The 22,981-nt window shown below is 35.2% G+C and overlaps 2 protein-coding genes across 7 annotated transcripts in view; both read right to left on the bottom strand.

Moving 5' to 3' along the window:
* Positions 1-1,711: 1,711 nt before the first annotated feature.
* Positions 1,712-10,329, bottom strand: LOC128245476 (guanosine-3',5'-bis(diphosphate) 3'-pyrophosphohydrolase MESH1-like). Its single transcript, XM_052963658.1, has 4 exons — positions 10,185-10,329; positions 7,584-7,639; positions 5,276-5,357; positions 1,712-4,848 (listed from the first exon to the last, which is right to left on the bottom strand). The coding sequence occupies exons 1-4, from the start codon at positions 10,309-10,311 to the stop codon at positions 4,559-4,561; spliced, it is 555 nt and encodes a 184-aa protein (XP_052819618.1). The 5' UTR covers positions 10,312-10,329; the 3' UTR covers positions 1,712-4,558.
* A 1,238-nt stretch (positions 10,330-11,567) lies between these two features.
* LOC128246658 (tumor necrosis factor receptor superfamily member 5-like) overlaps positions 11,568-22,981 on the bottom strand; it is a 39,373-nt gene continuing 27,959 nt past the window's right edge. For all 6 annotated transcript variants that reach the window (XM_052964964.1, XM_052964965.1, XM_052964966.1 and 3 more), the window contains 4 exons: positions 21,655-21,771; positions 20,623-20,776; positions 18,206-18,348; positions 11,568-16,422 (listed from right to left, as the gene is read on the bottom strand). In XM_052964964.1, coding sequence (XP_052820924.1) covers positions 16,403-16,422; positions 18,206-18,348; positions 20,623-20,776; positions 21,655-21,771 — 434 coding nt within the window. In that variant the 3' untranslated portion in view covers positions 11,568-16,402. The remainder of the gene's footprint in view (positions 16,423-18,205; positions 18,349-20,622; positions 20,777-21,654; positions 21,772-22,981) is intronic.

A 22,981-nucleotide genomic window follows, 5' to 3' on the forward strand; every position in this document is an offset into this window, starting at 1 on the left:
CAATGGCTTTCGTCCCCTAGCACTGTCTAAAGCGGCCTTGCAATGGCTTTCGTCCCCTAGCACTGTCTAAAGCGGCCTTGCAATGGCTTTCGTCCCCTAGCACTGTCTAAAGCGGCCTTGCAATGGCTTTCATCCCCTAGCACTGTCTAAGCCGGCCTTGCAATGGCTTTCGTCCCCTAGCACTGTCTACAGCCGCCTAGCAATGGCTTACGTCCCCTAGCACTGTCTACAGCCGCCTAGCAATGGCTTACGTCCCCTAGCACTGTCTACAGCGGCCTAGCAATGGCTTACGTCCCCTAGCACTGTCAAAAGCGGCCTTGCAATGGCTTACGTCCCCTAGCACTGTCTAAAGCGGCCTTGCAATGGCTTTCGTCCCCTAGCACTGTCTAAAGCGGCCTTGCAAAGGCTTTCGTCCCCTAGCACTGTCTTAAGCGGCCTAGCAATGGCTTTCGTCCCCTAGCACTGTCTAAAGCGGCCTTGCAATGGCTTTCGTCCCCTAGCACTGTCTAAAGCGGCCTTGCATTGGCTTTCGTCCCCTAGCACTGTCTAAAGCGGCCTTGCATTGGCTTTCGTCCCCTAGCACTGTCTAAAGCGGCCTTGCAATGGCTTTCGTCCCCTAGCACTGTCTAAAGCGGCCTTGCAATGGCTTTCGTCCCCTAGCACTGTCTAAAGCGGCCTTGCAATGGCTTTCGTCCCCTAGCACTGTCTAAAGCGGCCTTGCAATGGCTTTCGTCCCCTAGCACTGTCTAAAGCGGCCTTGCAATGGCTTTCGTCCCCTAGCACTGTCTAAAGCGGCCTTGCAATGGCTTTCGTCCCCTAGCACTGTCTAAAGCGGCCTTGCAATGGCTTTCGTCCCCTAGCACTGTCTAAAGCGGCCTTGCAATGGCTTTCGTCCCCTAGCACTGTCTAAAGCGGCCTTGCAATGGCTTTCGTCCCCTAGCACTGTCTAAAGCGGCCTTGCAATGGCTTTCGTCCCCTAGCACTGTCTAAAGCGGCCTTGCAATGGCTTTCGTCCCCTAGCACTGTCTAAAGCGGCCTAGCAATGGCTTACGTCCCCTAGCACTGTCTAAAGCGGCCTTGCAATGGCTTTCGTCCCCTAGCACTGTCTACAGCCGCCTAGCAATGGCTTATGTCCCCTAGCACTGTCTAAAGCAGCCTAGCAATGGCTTACATTCTCCTAGCACTGGCTAACACCCTCTAGCTTTGGCTTACACCCCTGAGAACTGGTTAAAGGCCCCTACCACTCATTAATTCTCCAAAGCACTGGCTTATGCCTCCTTGTTTTAAGGTAGCATCACACTACATTCATAAAATGGGAGCATTATGCCACATCCATTTTTTATGATGTAAAGGGAGCATTGTGAGCACGTCATATTTATTATTATAAGGTTTTATAACGGCTACAATAATATTTTTCACTTGGTACAACTAAATTGATATAAGGTGCTAGTTTTTTAGAACTCTGTTTTCAACTGGTTGTTAACTTTAATTGGTGAAATAGTAGATAATAAGCTCAGACATTGAAATAAAAAAGGTACAGCTGAAACAACTGTCTTGAACCTTATTAGAAATATTGCAGATCACAAATGTACACATTAAAGTTCTAGAGCACCAAAGATTTGATGATTTGAACTACAGGACCAATGTGTCTACAATGTTTTATCTTCATTATCAGGATATTCATATCCATCCCTGACATTAAACAACAACAACAACAATAACCTTTATTTGGTTTAACAGCATATCTTTTAATGGCAACCACCAAAAAAATAATAAACATGTATTTTACATACTAAGGGACCCGATTGTCTACTATTTATTTTTAATTATGAATACCTTATATATATATATTTATTATATTTTTATATCCTTTATATTAAATAAACTCAAAGTAAGTTACTCGGTAAGTAACTTGTTGAAATATAGAAAGATTTGAATATCATTCCAACTGGATCATAAAAAGTACAATTAATAAATGAAATCGTATCAAACACACAAACACACACACAAGCCAGATGACTGTGATATATGAAAAAACTACTAACACATATTAGCTTGTATTACAGTATAACAAATTGCAGATGCCATCAAAATGAAGTATTTAAAACTACAGTAGAGCTCAATAGTTATACCCTTTAAAACATCTCAGACATATGCATGATAAGCGGTTTTGGTAGATTACAATAATAACGCTACTACTAACAATAAGAGATTGGAAATCAGACATAAAATTCGAAACTTAAAAATATTGCAGTGACATTGACAACACAAACAAAATATCGTTGGCAACATGAAAAATCCAAGTAAACAGAAGTTTGAAAAATGAATATTGATAGACCGTCACGTAATTTACATATACGAAAACCAGTAAAAGATCATTTCTTCAAATATTGGATAAATAATTTCTTGGTTTCTTTTCTTACAATTTGGACAGATAAAAAAATGCTCCATGCTTATTTACTGACATATTTGAAACATTACACCCAAATGATCAATATTGTGGGTTTTTAGCACCAAATACGATATTCTGATCATAAATAAAATTTCATAGTTTGGTAATGGTTACAAACTTCTCACCCATGCACCTGCCATAGGTGAACCCATAATACTATTTTATTAAACTGGCGCATTATAACACAATATCTCACTGGAAATAGAGTACGCTTTCAAATAAGCATAGGCATGTTCATCAAGCATGGTAATGTTGGAAGAGAATGCAGCTAGCTAATAAACCCTTGTAGTTCTACTTAAAATCAATCATAAATGGTTACAATAATAATAATTATATATAATAATAAAAACAAGAGCACCACCTTCCACAAAACTCCCAACCTATTTTTAGGACACCAATGGTGGTAAGTGGAAGAACATTAAGCCAAAAGAGAGCAGACTCTGTAAAGACAGTTTTTACCATTTCAAAGACAGTTTTTACCATTTCAATGGTCATAATTCTGGAGTGACCAAGGCAACATGGCTTGTTATTGAACCTGACCTAGATATTCTGCCCATACACATACTGACCAAATTTGGTAATGATGGGAAAACGGCTTCTAAAGTTATTGATCAAACAAGCCTGATTTAAGGTAATTTCATTAAGGGTGATTACTCTCGAGTGTATAGAATGATATGGCTGGTTATCAAGCTTGTCCGAGATATAATGCCCATACACATTCAGACCAATTTTGGTAATGACTGGACAGATTTCTACAGAGATTGATTGGACAAGACAGATTTGAAAATTTCTATAATTAAACTTGAGATAACTCTCGACAGACTAAAATGAAATGACTGATTATCAAACTTGTCCAAGATATTATTCCAATACACATTCAGACAAAATTTGGTGGTGATTGGAAAAAGGCTTTTAAAGTTCTTGAGTGGACAAGACCCATTTAAGTAATTTTAGTTATTTAAGGGTCATAACTCTCGAGTGACTTAAGCAATACAGGTGGTTATCAAACTTGTCCAAGATATTACGCCAAAACACATTCTGATCAATAGGGTGGTTGTTGGACAAAGGCTTCTTAAGTTATTGAGTGGACAAGACCAATTTTAGGTAATTTTTATAATAAAAGGATGATAACTCTCAAACTAGAGCAATATGGCAGCTATCCATTTGTTCAAGTTATTATGCCAATACACATTCTATGTTCCAACATTATGGACACTAAACACCCGCCAATCCTCACTTACTCTGCAGATAAAACTATACTAAGTCCAGTAAAAGGCATATAATTAATAAAAACAGTAATAGTTATACATGTGCATGTACAGTTACAACCAGTGTAACATAAACCCGTTTCAATGCTTTCAACACTAAATAGTAAATACTTCTTGATGAATGTGTTAGTTTAATGTAACAGAAAGACATTGTTTAATACAAATTATCATCAAATGTAAACAAAGTTCTTAACACACACACACCATTGAAACAACTTAATACCTGGGACCAATCTAAACCAACTGACAGTTAATACCACATAAAGCCACAACATTGTAAAAACTTGATTATATAAATACATGTAATACAATCGTACGTTTAATACAACGCAAATTACAGAAAATGAGTATTATTACAATCAGTTAAAATCTAAATTTTGAGTTTCTTTACATATATTTACTGTTCTTTTACATCACTGGAATCCAAGTTATACTCAATTGTTATATACTGACACAAGAGGTATGGTATTTGTACCATGTACATGATAGTTCTTTTAGAAAAAAGTAAAGATAATAATGCTGGAAAGCCTGGCTCCAATTTCTTGAAATAATTAAAGTCCCTTATAACAGATCAAGCTAAGCCTACTATCTTTGTTTGGGAAAAGTTTGTGTTATATTTGTATTGAAAAACTTTTCAAGGAAATTATCTTCATGATAATCATGAAAGACTTTTTTATATTCGTGAAATCAAGTTTAAGTAAGCAATTAAGTTATGTGAAATAAGATGCTTAAGCCTGTTAGATATATGAATTACGAGAAATTCGGGCCAGATTCTCTTAAAAATCAAAATCTAGCTACAGTAAAATGTTTATCACAGTAGAAGATCACAGTCATACATCTATTGTTGAATATTTCTAGCTCTGAATAGTTCATCTAGATCATGTTCCATTCTTGCATTTGTTCCTCGTAACCCTTCAACAACCTTTGCTGCCCACACAAAATATTCCTGGACACGCTCTTCACTCCAGCCTACTGGAGTCTGCCTGTTTAGATCTCGCAAGTTGTACAGTTTGTCAGCAAGTTTGACCAGTTTTGCCTTAGGACTAGCGCCCGGTGCATGCTTAATTTGAGCTTCTTTGCGTGCCATTTTGGTCAACCCCTTTTCATCTGTGACCTCTTTTACAATGCCTGAAAATAATAAAATTGGTTAAAACTACACTTAAGTGTTGTTGCTTGCTAGTATGTCACAGTAGTTTGTTTATTATGTGACAGTTATATAGGCACAAACACAGCGCAACACCTTCTCCAATTATTATTTTTTGCTTTCAGCAACACAAATATCAAAAGATGAGCAAACCAAAAAAACACACAAGGCAGCTCATTCAGATTACATAAAGACATCTGAATCATTATCAACAAATATTGGCAGTGTTATATGCATCATATAGTTTTACACTGATTGTCAATTTTAAAAATTGATTTGGGACCTTGAAAATGTATACCTTAAAGTCCTATGTAGCTGACCGAAGGTAATCCATAGTCTATTATTTTAAAATCAGTATTGAACATTCAGTGTAAATGTATAGCCAAAAAAATATAACTCCCAAGAACATACCACAAACCTCGGGACCAAAGTGTTGATCTATTTCCTCGAATGTTGTCTGTGTGTCCTCCACGGTATCATGTAGAAGCGCCGCCTACAGAAATAACATGAAAGAAGAAGACACTTTACTGGCACCCAATGAAGTAAATGCAACATTTTCATGTATCACTACAAAATAGAAATATCTAAAAAAATCAAGGTTTTAAACCCAATGTTATAAACACCTTGGAGAGTCTGCCACAGTTTATATATGACAATTTGATGTATCATATATGGATATACAATGGAACACAAATATAAAACATGATATCACAAAATACATTTACAAAGTGTACCCCCAGTAGTCAAAATAATGTTATTTTATTTTATGAATGTATATATGGCTTCCTAGTATTATGATTTTGTGTATATGTCTGTTTGTATTACGGGGTTGTGTACATGTCTTCTTGAATTGTGGCATTGTGTATATGTTTTCCCTGTATTATGGTGTTGTGTATATGTCTGTTTTGTATTATGGGGTTGTTTATATGTCTTCCTTGTATATGGTGTTGTGTACATGTCTTCTTGAATTGTGGCGTTGTGTATATTTCTTCCTTGTATTATGGTGTTGTGTATATGTCTGTTTTGTACTATGGGGTTGTTTATATGTCTTTCTTGTATTATGGTGTTGTGTATATGTCTTCTTGAATTGTGGCGTTGTGTATATTTCTTCCTTGTATTATGGTGTTGTGTAAATGTCTTCCTTGTATCATTATATTGTTCATATGTCTTTCTTGTATTATGGTGTTGTGTATATGTCTTCTTGAATTGTGGCGTTGTGTATATTTCTTCCTTGTATTATGGTGTTGTGTTAATGTCTTCCTTGTATCATTATATTGTTTATATGTCTTCCTTGTATTATGGTGTTGTGTATAAAAAATTATGTCTTCTTGAATTGTGGCGTTGTGTATATTTCTTCCTTGTATCATGGTGTTGTGTAAATGTCTTCCTTGTATCATTATATTGTTCATATGTCTTTCTTGTATTATGGTGTTGTGTATATGTCTTCTTGAAATGTGGCGTTGTGTATATTTCTTCCTTGTATTATGGTGTTGTGTAAATGTCTTCCTTGTATCATTATATTGTGTTTATGTCTTCCTTGTATTGTTGTGTATCTCTCTTTAAGTGTCTGTTTGACCTCAAGTTTTGTAGCTCAAAACAAGCTAATTGTGTCTTTCATTATTGTGAATGAAAGTTCAGCATGACCAGACCTGAAAACCCGAGTAAAACATGCTACTTTACCTGGATCACCTGAAGACCCGAGTAAAACATGCTGCTTTACCTGGATCACCTGAAGACCCAAGTAAAACATACTACTTTACCTTGATCACCTGAAGACCCGAGTAAAACATGCTGCTTTACCTGGATCACCTGAAGACCCGAGTAAAACATGCTGCTTTACCTGGATCACCTGAAGACCCAAGTAAAACATGCTTCTTTACCTTGATCACATGTAAACCCGAGTAAAACATGCTACTTTACCTGGATCACCTGAAGACCCGAGTAAAACATGCTACTTTACCTGGATCACCTGAAGACCCGAGTAAAACATGCTTCTTTACCTGGATCACCTGAAGACCCGAGTAAAACATGCTGCTTTACCTGGATCACCTGAAGACCCGAGTAAAACATGCTTCTTTACCTGGATCACCTGAAGACCCGAGTAAAACATGCTGCTTTACCTGGATCACCTGAAGCCCCAAGTAAAACATGCTGCTTTACCTGGATCACCTGAAGACCCAAGTAAAACATGCTGCTTTACCTGGATCACCTGAAGACCCAAGTAAAACATGCTAAATTACCTGGATCACCTGCAGACCGAGTAAAACATGATACTTTACCTGGATCACCTGTAGACCAAAGTAAAACATGCTACTTAAAGTGGATCACCTGTAGATCAGAGTAAAACATGCTACTTTACCTGGATTACCTGAAAACCCAAGTAAAATGTGCTAAATTACCTGGATCACCTGAAAACCCAAGTAAAACATGCTAAATTACCTGGATCACCTGAAGACCCAAGTAAAACATGCTAAATTACCTGGATCACCTGAAGACCCAAGTAAAACATGCTTAATTACCTGGATCACCTGAAGACCAGAGTAAAACATGCTACTTTACCTGGATCACCTGAAAACCCAAGTAAAACATGCTAAATTACCTGGATCACCTGTAGACCAGAGTAAAACATGCTACTTTACCTGGATCACCTGAAAACCCAAGTAAAACATGCTAAATTACCTGGATCACCTGTAGACCAGAGTAAAACATGCTACTTTACCTGGATCACCTGAAGATCTGTCACCCCTGCCTCATGTGTCAAAATGTTGGCCACACCTGAAACACAATAGTTTTAGTGAATACCGGTACATATTTCTTTTAGCTTCAAAGTGACAAAAAGGTGACGTTTCAGAAAACTGAGACGGTATCCTGGTAAGAAACCAGTGTACTTACTCAGGTGTCCATTTGAGAGACCAAAGTACCATTTTTCCTTAATAATATGTAGAGGTTGTACAAGAGGCACCTTCGCCTTGGCAAACGATTACACTGGCTTGCTATAACTCTTTTAATTTTCATTATCGCAATCCTGTTTAGGGTATAAAGTAACTTATACCCACATGAGCACCTCTTTAAAAAAACAATGCTGGTTGTGTGTCAGAACGTTTTAATTGTCAAAGTGTTTCATTATGTTGTTATAGAATCTTGCATGTTGCAGATTTAACAAAGGTTGTTCATGTCTCCTTTAGTGAAAGCTGACATACATTTTGGCTTTATTGTTACTCTGAAGAAATGTGTCTTCATTCTTCAAAGGATTGTTGATGGTACAAGCTCTTAACTCATGCCCAATGTTTATGAGATGTCCTTAAAATTAGCACTCAGGATTGAATGTGTCAAGCACTTTTCATTTGCTTTTCTGAATTGTTCAACATTTTCTATACTTCTTGTGGAGTCCTTAGACATCTGTCTACATGTAGGTCCTTTTTTTTGATGATTAGAGCTTATCTGCATGTGCTCATTGTTTTCTTCAAATTGTTCTCTTTATCTTCGAGTGCATCAAGATTTGTGTATCGTGAGATGTATGGTCATTTTTTGGCACTCTTTGGCTGATAGATTATCTGATAGATAGATAAATCTAGACAGATATCTGAATACTTGAATTATTGATTATTATTTATCCTAGATCTTACTTGTTTCCCATTATTCAGATACATAAAGCCCAACTTACTGTTTTGACAATGTTTTTGTTTATATTAATAAATAAAGAAAAAAATAGTGGTTGCATTAGGCCTTTTTAACAATTCTTATTGAATTTCTGAACACATACCCCGGTACACTTGAATGTTAACAACTTGCTGCAATAAAGATCAACATCAAAAATTGAACATTTCCACCACAATTATAAATTATGTATATAAACATGTTTCATAAAACCCTATGAATGTATCTGTCTACCATGGTACAGAGGTAATGGGTTATGCCAGATAACAAAATAAACCTTTTACAAAGTCTTGTTTACATTGAATGCCAGTAGAAACTATCAAATCATTTAAGATGATGGGTGTTATATTAAGTTTTTGAACCAAGAGCTGAAATGATTTCTTTCAAGTTCAACATCAAGTAAACAAACTCCATTCATAACACCACGGATGGTTTATAGTTCCGTGATAACACTGCATATATGAAATGAATTTATTCATTCACAAAACATTTGGGACCCTCAGACATATATTTGGTTTATTATTTTTTCAAAATATTTCAAATTACATTTCAGGGAGAAGTATATAGAAAGATTCATGACTGTATAATCTCTCAAATAATGTAAGAAACTTAATAGTTTACATGTAAGACAATGATGATGTCACACACATCGTGACACATGACGTTATTACAACAGAACATTATGGATTTGACATAAAAAAAATAAAAAATATAGATTTCTCATCAATTTCTGATCATTTTTCAAACTATTTCTATCACTTCTTCATTTTTTAGCACTTTCAATACAATTTGAAATACATGTATAAACCATTTATGAAGCAAATTCCTATACATGTATATATGTTCAATAATAAAATATTTGTTAAAAATAAATGACTACTTCAAAGTTGGATATCACTTTGATTTCCAATTATTTTTCGAATTATTGCTATAACCACGGACCAATAAACCAGGGTTATATATGTTAGTCCAAATAATTGTACGTTGACGGATTTTTTTTAGATTTTTGATATGGCAAATATTGGAAGAATCCTGTATAACATGTCTATTATTTTAGACTAGGTTATAGGTCATCTGTGCTATAACGGTATTTTTTTTACCAATTTCAATGAATTTTCTTAAGCATATTACTTGATGTGTACAATAAACAAAATCATCGAGTTTTTACACTTTCCCGGTGGATTTCACATGTTATTTGGAAGAAGGTTTAACCGTTCAAGATGAAACCCATTGGATCCTGTTTCACTCCGCACCATAATATAAAAATATGTTAATTGATTATTCATCGTTTCTAAATTGCTTTTTTTATAAATGTAATCTTATGTTATAACTTATCACATTGATGTGTGTTTTAGATATTTTTTACAATCGATTATATCAAAATGGCACCTATGAGCCTTTAACCTGAAAGGCAGTCCACAAGGTCAATCAACTTTCCACAATATATCGAGAAAATAAAACATTACCACTATAGGCCTCAAGGGCTTGTTAAATAGTCTTCTTGACAAATATTTTATTTGTACTAAAAATATGCTAATAATTATTATTTAAGTCAAGCTACATTGTTACCTACATTGTAATATTTGGTTGCGACATTTTTATGACATCCGAATATGGGCATCCGAATATATATCAACTTTTACCGAAAACATGATAAACTCACCGATTGGGTGATTAATATAAGGTGTTCTGTCCTGGTCCTTTCTTCTCTGATTCTTGTGTTTAATTGCCGCAAAGTCCGTACACCGAATAACCTCGGCTATGTCCGATTTATACGTTTGATTGTTCATGATTGTTTGTTTACTTTAGACAGGTATATAATAAGGTTACATACAACTATTTTAAATTGTAAGCAATTAAATACATGCTACATGGGACAAATAACAAATCCTATTCCCAGATGCTACTTAAAACAAATCGCAATTCCTGATTAGTACTGCCGTCCATGGCACTTGTTAAATGGTTTTATTTATATTTAATTACATGTTAAAATAATTTAAATGTGTCAATGACTAATCCTGAAATACTTTTCTCTAGTTTGCAGCACTAATTTGGTACACAATACGTGTCCCTTGTAAGTTGTTGCAGTTTTCATTCTGTTGCTTGCCGCAATTCATTTACAACGAGTCTATGCCTGAAATGGTTCAGGATACAGAAACATGAACGTTGTGTCTGCAACAACTGTAGAAAGCTTGGTCGAGTTAGAATTTTACCAAGTTCATGCCCTGCTGCAAGTTATCTTCTACAGCTGAATGAATAACTGTGAATAGTATTGGGAACAGTTTCTCTTAAGACACTAAGATACTAACTGAAGATGGCTATGGTTGAGGAACCTCAAACTTGGTCGGCAGGTTGGTAAGGTTCAGCAGATGAACTGTTTTTTATGATCTGAAGGTCAAGCATGAGGTGACCTTGAGGTGAAGATATGTTCCAAATCAATGAATGCAGATAACTCAAACTTGGTAGGCAGAACAGTTTTGCTGTTTATACACTCATTTGAAAACTTCAATGTATGTTCATGTCAACATGCATAAACTGTCATGAATTTGTCCCTTTTGCATTAAATATCATTCTTACCCTTGTCCTTAGACACACCTGGTGATTCCATCCAGTCTATTTGCAGGTTATTTTATACTCCAATTTAAACACTAATGGAATCTAATATAAGGTGGTTATTGAATACTGAGCCCCTTGCGACAGATCCATGATCTAGTGGTAACACACTTGACTGACAATCCAGGGGTCGCAAGTTCTATTCCCTGCCACACAACTCAACAAATACTAATCATCTGCCAGAACGAATGTTAAATGGGCGTCTCTTGTGACCGTGCTATACACCAGTGCACATTAAAGAACCAGGGTAGCTCTAACAAGTGTTACATTTTGTCTGTGCACTATGCTCCAAAACAAACCCCATAAAATGACCAACAATCTTATCAGAGCACTTGCCGAATGGGCAAGGCCGAAGTGCAAGTATAAATAAGCTTACACACCATTTCAATATAATCCGTAATAAAGCATTTATATCCTACACTAGGGTAAAACACTTTCATGTTAATTAACTATTTTATTTTTCATATTCAAAATAGGTTTTTACATACATCTTAACAATGTTTAAATAACTTCATAGACAACTGGCCCCAATTCCTCGAAACATCTTAAGCTTAACAGGCTTAAGAAGCTTATTTCACTAAGTAGCCAAAATACATACTTTAATTTGATTTCGATAAATGAAAAATTGTTATTGTGATTATCATAAACATAATTTATATTCGAAGTCTTAAATATCCCCAAAAAGTTAAATATTACACAAATCATAGGGAAACTTTCAGTTTTGAAAAATTGGGGCTAGATGATCTGTAAACATACTTTTTTTTTTGGGATGAAACCAATTCCCGAGTTCATTTAATAAAACAATGCTAACTGCAAATGAAAACATATATCAATTGAAAAAAGCTTGTAAACAAACAAACATGTATAATACTTCAATAAGCTCTATTTCATGTTATATAATCCCTCAAATATCAAACTAAGGGATTAAAATAAACTACAAACAAACAGTATTTAAATAAACCTTTAGGCTTTTTATATATTTATTTTCTATAACTTTTATCTCCTATACAGTTAACAAATAGTTTCAGTATTAAGTGATAATCATAATGTAAATGAAATAGAAATTTATGTAACTACAGTAAGCATCATTAAAACTATACACAAACATAATCAGCTGTAAAGTAATGCCATGATAATGAAGTTCAAAAATTGGCTAAGAATCATATTCAAAACAATGGGCCAATTCATTTATAAGTTGATTGTTTACGCCTTCCATTAATGTCAGTTACACTTCAGTCAGTTATTAATTTCAATAAGGAGTCAGGGTGAACAAATTGTATGATATTATCATGGATGAGTAATCTTTGGCAAGTTTTGTCTAGAATTAAATATGAAAAGGTTCGGCCCAAATTCAATATTTTATTGGATACATGTACCAAGATTCAAAATTTGAATGTTTTGTTGGACACCTAAAACTGTTTCTTTGTGTATGTGTTGCAGGATTTGAATTGTATTTGTATTGTATAATTGTTAAAACTGCATACTAACCCCCCTCTCCTCCAAAACTTATATAGAACCAGCAATCCTTAGCCATTTTTGCAAAGTACAAAATATAATGTATGATTATATATCAACATTAAGTTTTTATATCTTTATAAACTTGAAAATATGATTTTGAAAAGAATTGCCATTTTGAAATTTTTATTTTGATATATTCGATATAAATATATTCCTTTTTACATTTTCATTATTCACACAGCTAAAACTGTGATATAATGGAAAAATATTATGCAACTATGAGCAATCAAATATTGAGCATACATGGCAAATCTTGAAACATAAATAACGAAACGTAGACACGGTTATCCACTACTGTTTTATTTATGGGGTTGCTCAATATATACTATGACGTATTTTAATAAACTAAAGGATTATCTGAAGCTCTTACCACGCTAATAATATTAGGCCATAAGAAATTGATTCCATGTTTAACGTTAGGTTTAAATGTTAAATTTTACGGCAGCAAAAGAAGAAAACAAAAAAGCAATCGAATGAACCCAAAGTCTTATTCTGTTTACTTCTGGAATCCCCATGAGCTTAAACATATAATTATGTTTACCGTATATCAGCTTATTTGGTTACAAATTAAGAAGGATTCACCATGGATTACAGGGCCTAATGTCTGGAATAAGTTTAAGTCCTGTAAAACAGGATGAAGCTTATTAAAGACTTTTAAGACTTTTTTTAGAAATTATATTTGTAATTATCACATTTATCATGATAATATTTATTTAACAAAAAGAAGAAAACCAGTTTTAGTATTTTGGCAAAAAGAAAGAAGACCAAAGCTTGTTTTGCTTAAAAAACGAAGAGAAATTTGGCCCTGAAGTTGCTACAGAATAAATGAGATCCCTTTAAAATTTTAATATTTTTTGCTCCTCTATAGAACCATAGAGACTATTAAGTACACAATTGTGATGTATAAAACTGAACCAACAAACCTATGAACAATAATACCATCACTAATCATTTACTCCAAAACTGGTATAATGCCACTGTAAATGTATCACAACCTCACTTAGAAATTCTGAAAAAATATATTTTAATAACAACAGTTTCACAAAATATTAGAATAAATTCTACAACTGTATTAACGTTTAACCATATTATATATATTAATACATTAAAGTAACAATTTGTTTAAAACCATTCTTGTTATAACTGATTTAACAATAAACAATAGAACAATTTTTGTACAATTGTGGTCAAAAGACACATTTCATTGATTGCAGTAAACTGATCAACTATTTTAACAGAATCTGACCCTTTAACCATGCATAAAAACTACAGTTAACACTAGTCTTGATCTCCTAACATTGGTACATTTACAGACTGATGTCAGCTTGTTTATTTGTAAAAAAAGAACATTAACAATACACATTCTATTAAGGCATTGATATGTACATGTACTTTCAATGGTGCCAAACTTTGAAATGAGCAGTTCTTGTGTATAATCCTGGGGACTGTTTCAAGAAAGATCTTAGTAGATTTTAGTTTTTGATTAAAATTATCTTAAAGTCATTAGGTTCCATTTATTTGCTACATATTTGAGAGAATCAAACTTTTGTCAACATTAAAAAGGAGCACAGAGTTGAGGAAATAACAAAATTCCATGTATTGCCCTTTGTGACGTTTATACAAAATTAAGATAATTGACATAACGACTGAAGTCCTTCATTGAAACAGCACCCTGGGGATCACTTCGATCATCACTTCGATCAAGGACTTAAGTCATGAATTGAAATGATCTCAGCTTCATTGTTTCATTATTTTGCTACATATTGGTGTGAGTTGAACAGTATTCAAAATGAACACTTAGTTGAGAAAATAAAACCAATCAATGTGTAGCCTTTTATAGTAGTTTTACAGATTTAAGATAATTGATGTTACGACTTAAAATCATTAATTGAAGCAGGCCTCAGTGAACAATTTCATGAGAATCCTAGGAACGATTTTGTACCTTGATGAGATTTCAACAAGTGTACTGCTTTGGTGCAAATCCCTCCTAAGGAAACCCAGGCAACAAAACCCCCAAACATTCTTGATTTTGATTGATATGATCTTCCCATGTTTAATGCACCTAGAAGGCAGTACTAAAACAATTTCATGTTGCTTGTATAAGGCACGGATGCAATGGTTTCAGCTAGTTGTTAGGAAAGGGTGCTGCAGAAGGGGGACAGCTAGGTGCCAAGTGTGGAAAGGGCACACATTGAAGGTCTTGAACATTACTTAGTGATTGTGTTTAATTGAAATATCATTAGGTTTTAACATCTTGTATGAAAGTATTACCGGTAATCAAAAGAAGTATTTGAGACTCAAGCATTTACTTCTATGAAGGCAGATGGATGCCAACGGTGATCGTCATGACGACATAAGAATTCTAACTAAGAGTTAGTATGCAGCACCCTTCTATAACTCTTGAGCTTAAACCCTCCATGCAACATGCACCAAGATGGCAGGACCAGAACTTGTAAAACAAGGTCCATCACAACATGTAAAACAAGGTCCATCACGACATGATGATGGATACAAACAATTGATGATATCTTTCTAACTTTGACAGACAAGGTCACACTGCTTAATTACAGCAAGAATGCAACAGTTACAGCATATTATTGTTCATATTTACACATGAATGAAGAACGTCATGATCAAATAGTACAAGAGTGAAAAATATTGAATACAAACATGATCTTATAATATCATTAATATGAAATCATGAACTTTCAAGGTGGGATTTTTTTGACATATTTCATTGTAAACAGTTATTTTACACTGGACAAGTGAAGTAATAGAGAGATCATGAAACACAGTGTGTATTTGTACTTGCATGTGTAGCTCATGTAAAAATTCTACTTGAATTAAAACTTCTTTGTGAAATTTCTCTTTCAAATTTGATTTAAAACTCACTTATTCTCCCATAATTCACGTTCCTCCTTCTATGGAACATATCTTTCTAAACTTGTTCTAAACTGGTACAGACTGTACACATACCTTGTAGACTCTTCCCACAAAAGAAGTTCACCTGAACTAATAGTGTTTCATAACCTCGCTACTCATGAATACATCTAATACAGGTGTCAAAGTCAAGAAAACTAACATGAACAAGGGTAGCATTATAACGTATAAATTGTCCCTACAACATTATGAAACAACATTTACTTCTGATATGATTTCACCACAAGACACTGTTCTAGTGTCACAATCAATATTTACAAATGGAGATTTCACAACATGGTAAATTATCAAAACAAAACACAGATTTGCCCAACAAGAACATCCTCACAATATAATGCTATAATCACAACACAGGTTTCACAATTGTGGATTTCAGTACAGTCAGATCAAGCCCTAGTGAGGCACCATAAATCCAGGCGTTAGGACCACAATCGATGTTACGTTTCCAAGACTAGTGAATATGTGAACGAGTGATTGACATTGCACAACAAAATCATATCATTTGTGCACCAAAATGGCATTGTTTACACACTAAAATGGCATTGTTCATGCACAAAAACACTGTTTAACATCAAAATGACATAGTTCACCCTCAAAAATAACATTGTTCACACACCAAAATGAAATTGTCTGTGCACCAAAATAACATCGTTTACCCACTAAAACAGAATTGCTTGTGCATCAAAAGACATTGATCACTAACAGAAATGACATCGTTCACACTCTAAAATGGAATTGTTTGCACATTAAAATGACATTGTTTGTGCACCAAAATGACAGAAGTACTTTAAGGTATGTCAAGCGAGTTCATCAACTGTTGTCTTGATTTGCTGAAATGGAAATGTTTAAAATGATTAATATAGAATCTATTATAGTCACACTAACACATACACACACACACACACACACACACACACACACACACACACACACACACACACATACACACACACACACACACACACACACACACATACATACACACACACACACACATACACACACACACACACACACACACACACACATACACACACACACACACACATACACACACACACACACACATACACACACACACACACACACACACATACACACACACACACACACATACACACACACACACACACACACACACACACACATACACACACACACACACACATACACACACACACACACACACACACACACACACACACATATAAGCAATATAGAAATATTGTGTAACTACAATTTTAAGAGTTCACTGTATAATATATTAAACTAGAAATGTGTCCATAGGACACGGATGCCCCCACTTCGATTTTTTGTCACAGAAAATAAGCCATAATGATTATTCAGGATAATCTGAGGGCCCTAACTCCTAAATGATTAAAGCGATTTCCATGGCTATCGAACTTGATCAAGATATTATGGTCACAAACATGTGTTAAAAGTTTGGTGAGGATTGGACAAACAGTTTTCAAGAATTAGATCGGAAACAATCTTCGGGACGTATTTTTCAAGTCTTTTTTTGCAAATAAAGGGCCGTAACTCCTAAATGACAAAAGCGATTTCCATGGCTATCGAACTTGATCAAGATATTATGGTCACAATCATGTATGTAAAGTTTGGTGAGGATTGGACACATACTTTTCAAGAATTAGATTGGAAACATATATTTTTGAAGTATTTTTGGCAAAAAAGGGCCGTAACTCCTAAATGACTAAAGCGATTTCCATGACTATCGAACTTGATCAAGATATTATGGTCACAAACATGTGTTTAAAGTTTGGTGAGGATTGGACAAACGGTTTTCAAGAATTAGATCGGAAACAATCTTCGGGAATTTTTGGCAAAAAAGGGCCGTAACTCCTAAATGACTAAAGCGATTTCCATGACTATCGAACTTGATCAAATATTATGGTCACAAACATGTGTTTAAAGTTTGGTGAGGATTGGACAAACGGTTTTCAAGAATTAGATCGGAAACAATCTTCGGGACGTACGTACGTACGTACGTACGGACAAGGGCAACCCTATATGCCGCCACTTTGTGGGGGCATAACAACAGGTGGACGACAGGGTACGTACATATTACATGTTACTGGGTTAGTAGGTAATCCGATATGGGATAAACGCAGCAAAGGAAACAATATCGGGTGAGAGAAAACCCCGAATATGAATTCCTGTGCCCAGTATATCCCATATTGGGTCACCTTTCAACCCCGTAACATATATATCACATCAACAACCTGTTTAAATGTTTCATTTAATCATTGGAACTTTCATTGGAATTGGAAAATAGACCCCGTTTTGGTACCATATAAATTTGGTGACCCAATATGGAAAAATATGGGGTCACCACGTGACCAGTCCTGGACCAATGGCGTTGCATCATTTATGTTGGAGGCGTGATATATTTAGATAACAACAAATGTGTCTTAAGTTACCACAGTTTCATGGTCTTTATTCTTGAATACTTCATATTCTATTGTCATATCTCACAATTTTTATATAGCCATTAGTGTTTTTGCAAGACAGTAACAATGACCCTACTGCCACTGACAGTGGTCACCAGGATAGCGGCTGTTACAATACAATGGCTCCACCAGCTAAACTACTCACTATTGGCTGGAAACATCTCAGTAACACTGTATGTCTGGAGTTGGTTGGCTAGTTCCCCATAACTGGCATTATGCAGGGCCTGTACTAACTCATCCTGGAGAAACTCATCACTCTTTTTTCCTTGGCGTTGTCTATTTCTCCAGCTGCATGCAAAGGAAAGAAAACATTTTCATCAAGAGTCCACTTTTGCTTAGTAGGTGAAAAAATGTTAAAGCTGCACTCTCACAGATTGACCGTTTTGACAATATTAATTTTTTTTTGTCTTGGAATGAGCCAAATTTTGTCTAATGTCTGAACATCGATGTTTTATGGCTAAAAGTGTTACTTACGCTTTAAGAAAAATGAAATTTTTGGCCGCTTTCCAAACAATTGAGATCTGTTCTATTGTGAGTTATCTTATATGATTTTAATACTTGAAAACACTGATGCCAAAATCAGCTGGTTCTGAGACAAAAATATAAAGGTTGTCAAACGGGTCAATATGTGAGCTTTAAAAGGCAAAAGTAGTATTTAAGAATCTCCTTTGTCCAGTTCCAGTATTTAACAATTTACTCCAACTTGACTGAGCCACCCCAGATTGTAAGTATCTTCCCTGGCCGAGAGTGTATGATAGGTTCATTCCGACCCTAGCGTAGGGTGTTTGGCGGAAACGAGGTTTGGTATGAACCTATCTTACACGAGCGGCTATGGTAGATGCTTTTTCTCCCACCGTCTCCGTGGCCTAGTGGTTAAGCGTCCGCCTACGGAGCGGGAGGTCGTGGGTTCGATCCCTCAGGCCGCGTCATACCAAAAGACGTTAAAAATTGGTACAAGTAGCTCCCTTGCCTGGCGCTCGGCATTTAAAGGGTAGTGCTTGGAAAAGTGGTGTACTCAGTACTGGTTTAACCCAGGAAAGTTGTACCCCGTGTATCGGTGCTTTACACCGAGCACGTAAAAGAACCAAGGGGTCTCTTCGAAAAAGAGCTAGGGTATCGCACCCGGACTTCCTTGTATCCCACCACTGTCTCTTCAGTGTGCTGTCCCTTCAGCAAAAACAAAGGACCCCGTTGGAAATAAGTGCTTGCACTTTCACGGGTTATCCTTGACCGCAAGGTCTAAAGAAATACACATACACAATTAAACAAAATAAAGCAGAAATGTATTTTTTTACTGGAACCCTTTTGTGCGTATTGAAAATAAATGCGTTTGGATATCTGATAATTCATGGTTGTTATGGATATGCGCAGTGATTCAAATTATGTTAATAGTCAAATTGGTCTTTAAACAGTTCTGAGGAAAGTGCAGCATTATTTCTTGAATGGTGGACGAAAACTTTTTATGGTGCCGTTCGAAACGAGAAATAATTAATTAGCATTCTAAATATTGCCACAAGACAGTCCATAATGCTACAGACGATGGTTTTCAACAAGGGAGGTAATTGTGTGATGACAATAAAAATACTAAACGGGAACTTGTTTTATCTTTGCCCATGGGAATTTCTAGCATGGTTAAATTTTTGGATCTACTTATCTGAGGTGGGAGAAAAGTAGATCCAAATGTTGATCTGAAAATCTTTATCTTGCCCACGGGAATGAAAAAAAAACAACATACAGAATGTAAAAAATAAATTAAAATAATTTTTGAATGTATTTTGTTCAACTGAGGTGGAAGAGAAAACATCAGTAAACCTTATTTCCTCAAAACACCCTCAGGTTGGATTTGGATAAACCTATCCTACACCCTCTGCCATGAAAGATACTTATAGTCTGGGTAATGTATCCATACTAGCGGAAGGAAGAACTGTGAATGCAAAGATATACCAGTTAATGCTTCTTGCCTTAATGATTGAAACAGTTCTTCCTGTTTATTTAATACCGTTTTGGATATAAGCATATTGTGACTATTGGGAATTGGTTCCAGTTTAACTATCGTTAATCAGTTCCACTCAAGTAACCGATTATCGATAGTACAATCGGTATTTGACAATACCTTATTTGTAGTTTTATTCTTTTACAATAACTAACTAATTAAATCCTTAACTATGCTTGTATTATTTGTATGTTTAGAGTTATTCAGTGGTGTTGTTGCTTTCGGCTATATTGGTAACAATACCAACTGAACACTTCCGAATGTATAACTGGACCTAAAGGATTATATTTGCGGGAATTAACCATCTGCAAATAACGAGGAGAGAAGAAAACAATATGTCGGTTGAAAAGATGGATGATTACGACCAAATACAATCGATTGTAACCCATTTCAGGCTCATTCAATCAATTTTCAATTATAATCGATCTTAGGAGCATCACTAATATTGTCCCTTTTTTTTTGAGATCCAGTATTTTGAACTATGTACAGAGAGAAAATGTTAATACTGCTCCCATTTTTTATTGCTCAATAGATCAAAATTGTAGGATCATGAACTAAAAATAACAAACCTGGTAAGTGCTTTGTGTATCTGGTCTATTGCGCTATGAAAATCTATTACTATTCTCTCACGTTCAGCATTAGATAACCCAAGTTCAAGAGCCAACTGCAGCCATTGTCCAATATTACCAGAAATACGAAGGAGGGATAGATCCGAGAATAAACCTGAAACATATTTGAATCATTGTAACAAGAGGTAATGCCAATTAGTAGTATACCAATACTGAGGGTTTAGCCATTGGGGGTATAACTAATACTGACCTTGTAACACAAGGGCTTGCCCATTACGGGTTAGTAACCATTATTGATCTTGTAATAAGATTTAAGACCCAAAAAATGAGCCGGACACAGACAGACGGTGCGATTTTAATATGCCCAGCTTTGGGGGCATAAAAAAATGAATTGGACTTTATTGACCAAATGTTTGTATCAACATATGAGAGAATACGCTTCTAAAAAGAGTAAGAGATATAACATTGTGATTCATGTTATGCTGTATTAAAGAAGATTTATAATTGTGTTGCGTTATTGCTGCCTGGTATTTTCCTAGAACCTAAGAAAAATAATTATAACACAACACTAGACATTGTTTACTGTATATTGTTTATTTATTGTTAAAGTAGAGCAGTTTTCATGTAAATGCAGTCTGTAATAAATTCATAACCCTACTTGAAACACTATCTTGTTTTAATTTCAATTACGATCATCTGTCTTAATGACCCTTCTGATTATTCCGATGATCTTCAATCCCTTCTTTGAACACAGAGGTACTCAACATCATCCACGAGTTACACAAATAGTCGCCAATGACATCTGTCATAGCAGTTGGTCAAAGGGCATTATTTGCTGATTACTAAAGCCAGATTTATGGACCTAAATTAATGTTACATGGAAAGATGCATCTAGTTTCACATGAATATCATTATGGCCGAAGTTGAAGTCTTTGCTTGATGATAAATCCAATAGCATTTATAAAATCTTTAAATTTATAACGCAAAAACGATAACAACAATACCTATTCAGGGTTAAAGTTCACTACTCACCAGTGTCATTGGCAATTGCTAGTCTTGCCAACTCCTGGTCTACCTCCGGCTCACTGTTGTTGTCCTCGTTGCCTGCCTCTACTGTCACCCTGACAAATTCACCATTGGGATCTGTAGCTACAATATATACAATGTCATAGCAATACGGAGATTAAGGTTAAAAAGACGTGAAATAAACAAATCTCTTATTGGGGTACAATTTTTTTTCGATATTCAGAATTCCCCAGCCATTTTCCATCAAAACAACCACAAATGTATATGGATGGTTTACAATGTCAGAAATCTTTTCATTAAACTACTCTGCAAGGAGATAGCTTAGTAATTTTAATTTAGCTGTTAAACTTTAAGACATTACCCTGGGATTCTTAATTTATGCAATTATTCTATTCACTGTCAATCAATTTTAACTTAAGATATACAAAATACACATTAAAACACTACAATTAATTAAAACTATTCTTTAAAACTTTACAAACTCCTTCTACTTATGTACTGGTATACATCTAAGGTTGTTTTTTATGGAAAAAACGTCGAGGAGTTCTGATTGGGGAAAGATGAGGTCATGTATCTACCCAAACAAAATGGCGTTGGTTCTCGAGGTTAAAATCATATTCAGACAGAATTCATACGGTACTTTAATTAACAAGTGCTGTCATAAGGCAGCGCAACGACTACGCTGCATAGACTAAGAAGTGAATACAATACAATGAAATATGTGCCTGTCAAAAGCAATAAAAACATCAAATTAAAAAGTGAATAAGAATCGCGATGTGACAAAACCGGGTATTTAATGAATGGCAGTCTAAGATATTCAGTTTCAACTGCTTTCTTCTATTTTTTTTAGCAGTGACCTTGATCCTAGGGGTCCCAAACACAATTTTATCAAAGTCCTACATAAACACTTCCTACATATCAAGTTTGGTCACAGTATGTCAATCATAACTAAAGTTATTCAGAACCAAACGGTAGTCTATGTTTAGTAACAGTGACCTTGATCCTAGGGGACCAAAAGGCAGTCCAATGTAAGCTCTGCATAAACTTGTCCTATATACCAAGTTTGGTCACACTATGTCAGCCCTTACTTGAGTTTTCAGTACTAACCATATTTCTATTTTTAGCAACAGTGCCCTTGACCTAGACCAACTCTCAGGCCAAAAACTAAATCTCAGGAAAAGTCTCTATAAACTCTTCCTATATACCAAGTTTGGTCACAATATGTAGACCCTTAATTATTATTATTCAAGTTATTCAATACCAACCATTTTTCTATTAATAGTAACTTTGACCTTGACCATAGGGGCCTCAAACCATTCCCATGAAAGGTCTC

Source organism: Mya arenaria, chromosome 9 (genome assembly GCF_026914265.1).
Source record: "Mya arenaria isolate MELC-2E11 chromosome 9, ASM2691426v1".
In the NCBI taxonomy this organism is placed as follows: Eukaryota; Metazoa; Mollusca; class Bivalvia; order Myida; family Myidae; genus Mya; species Mya arenaria.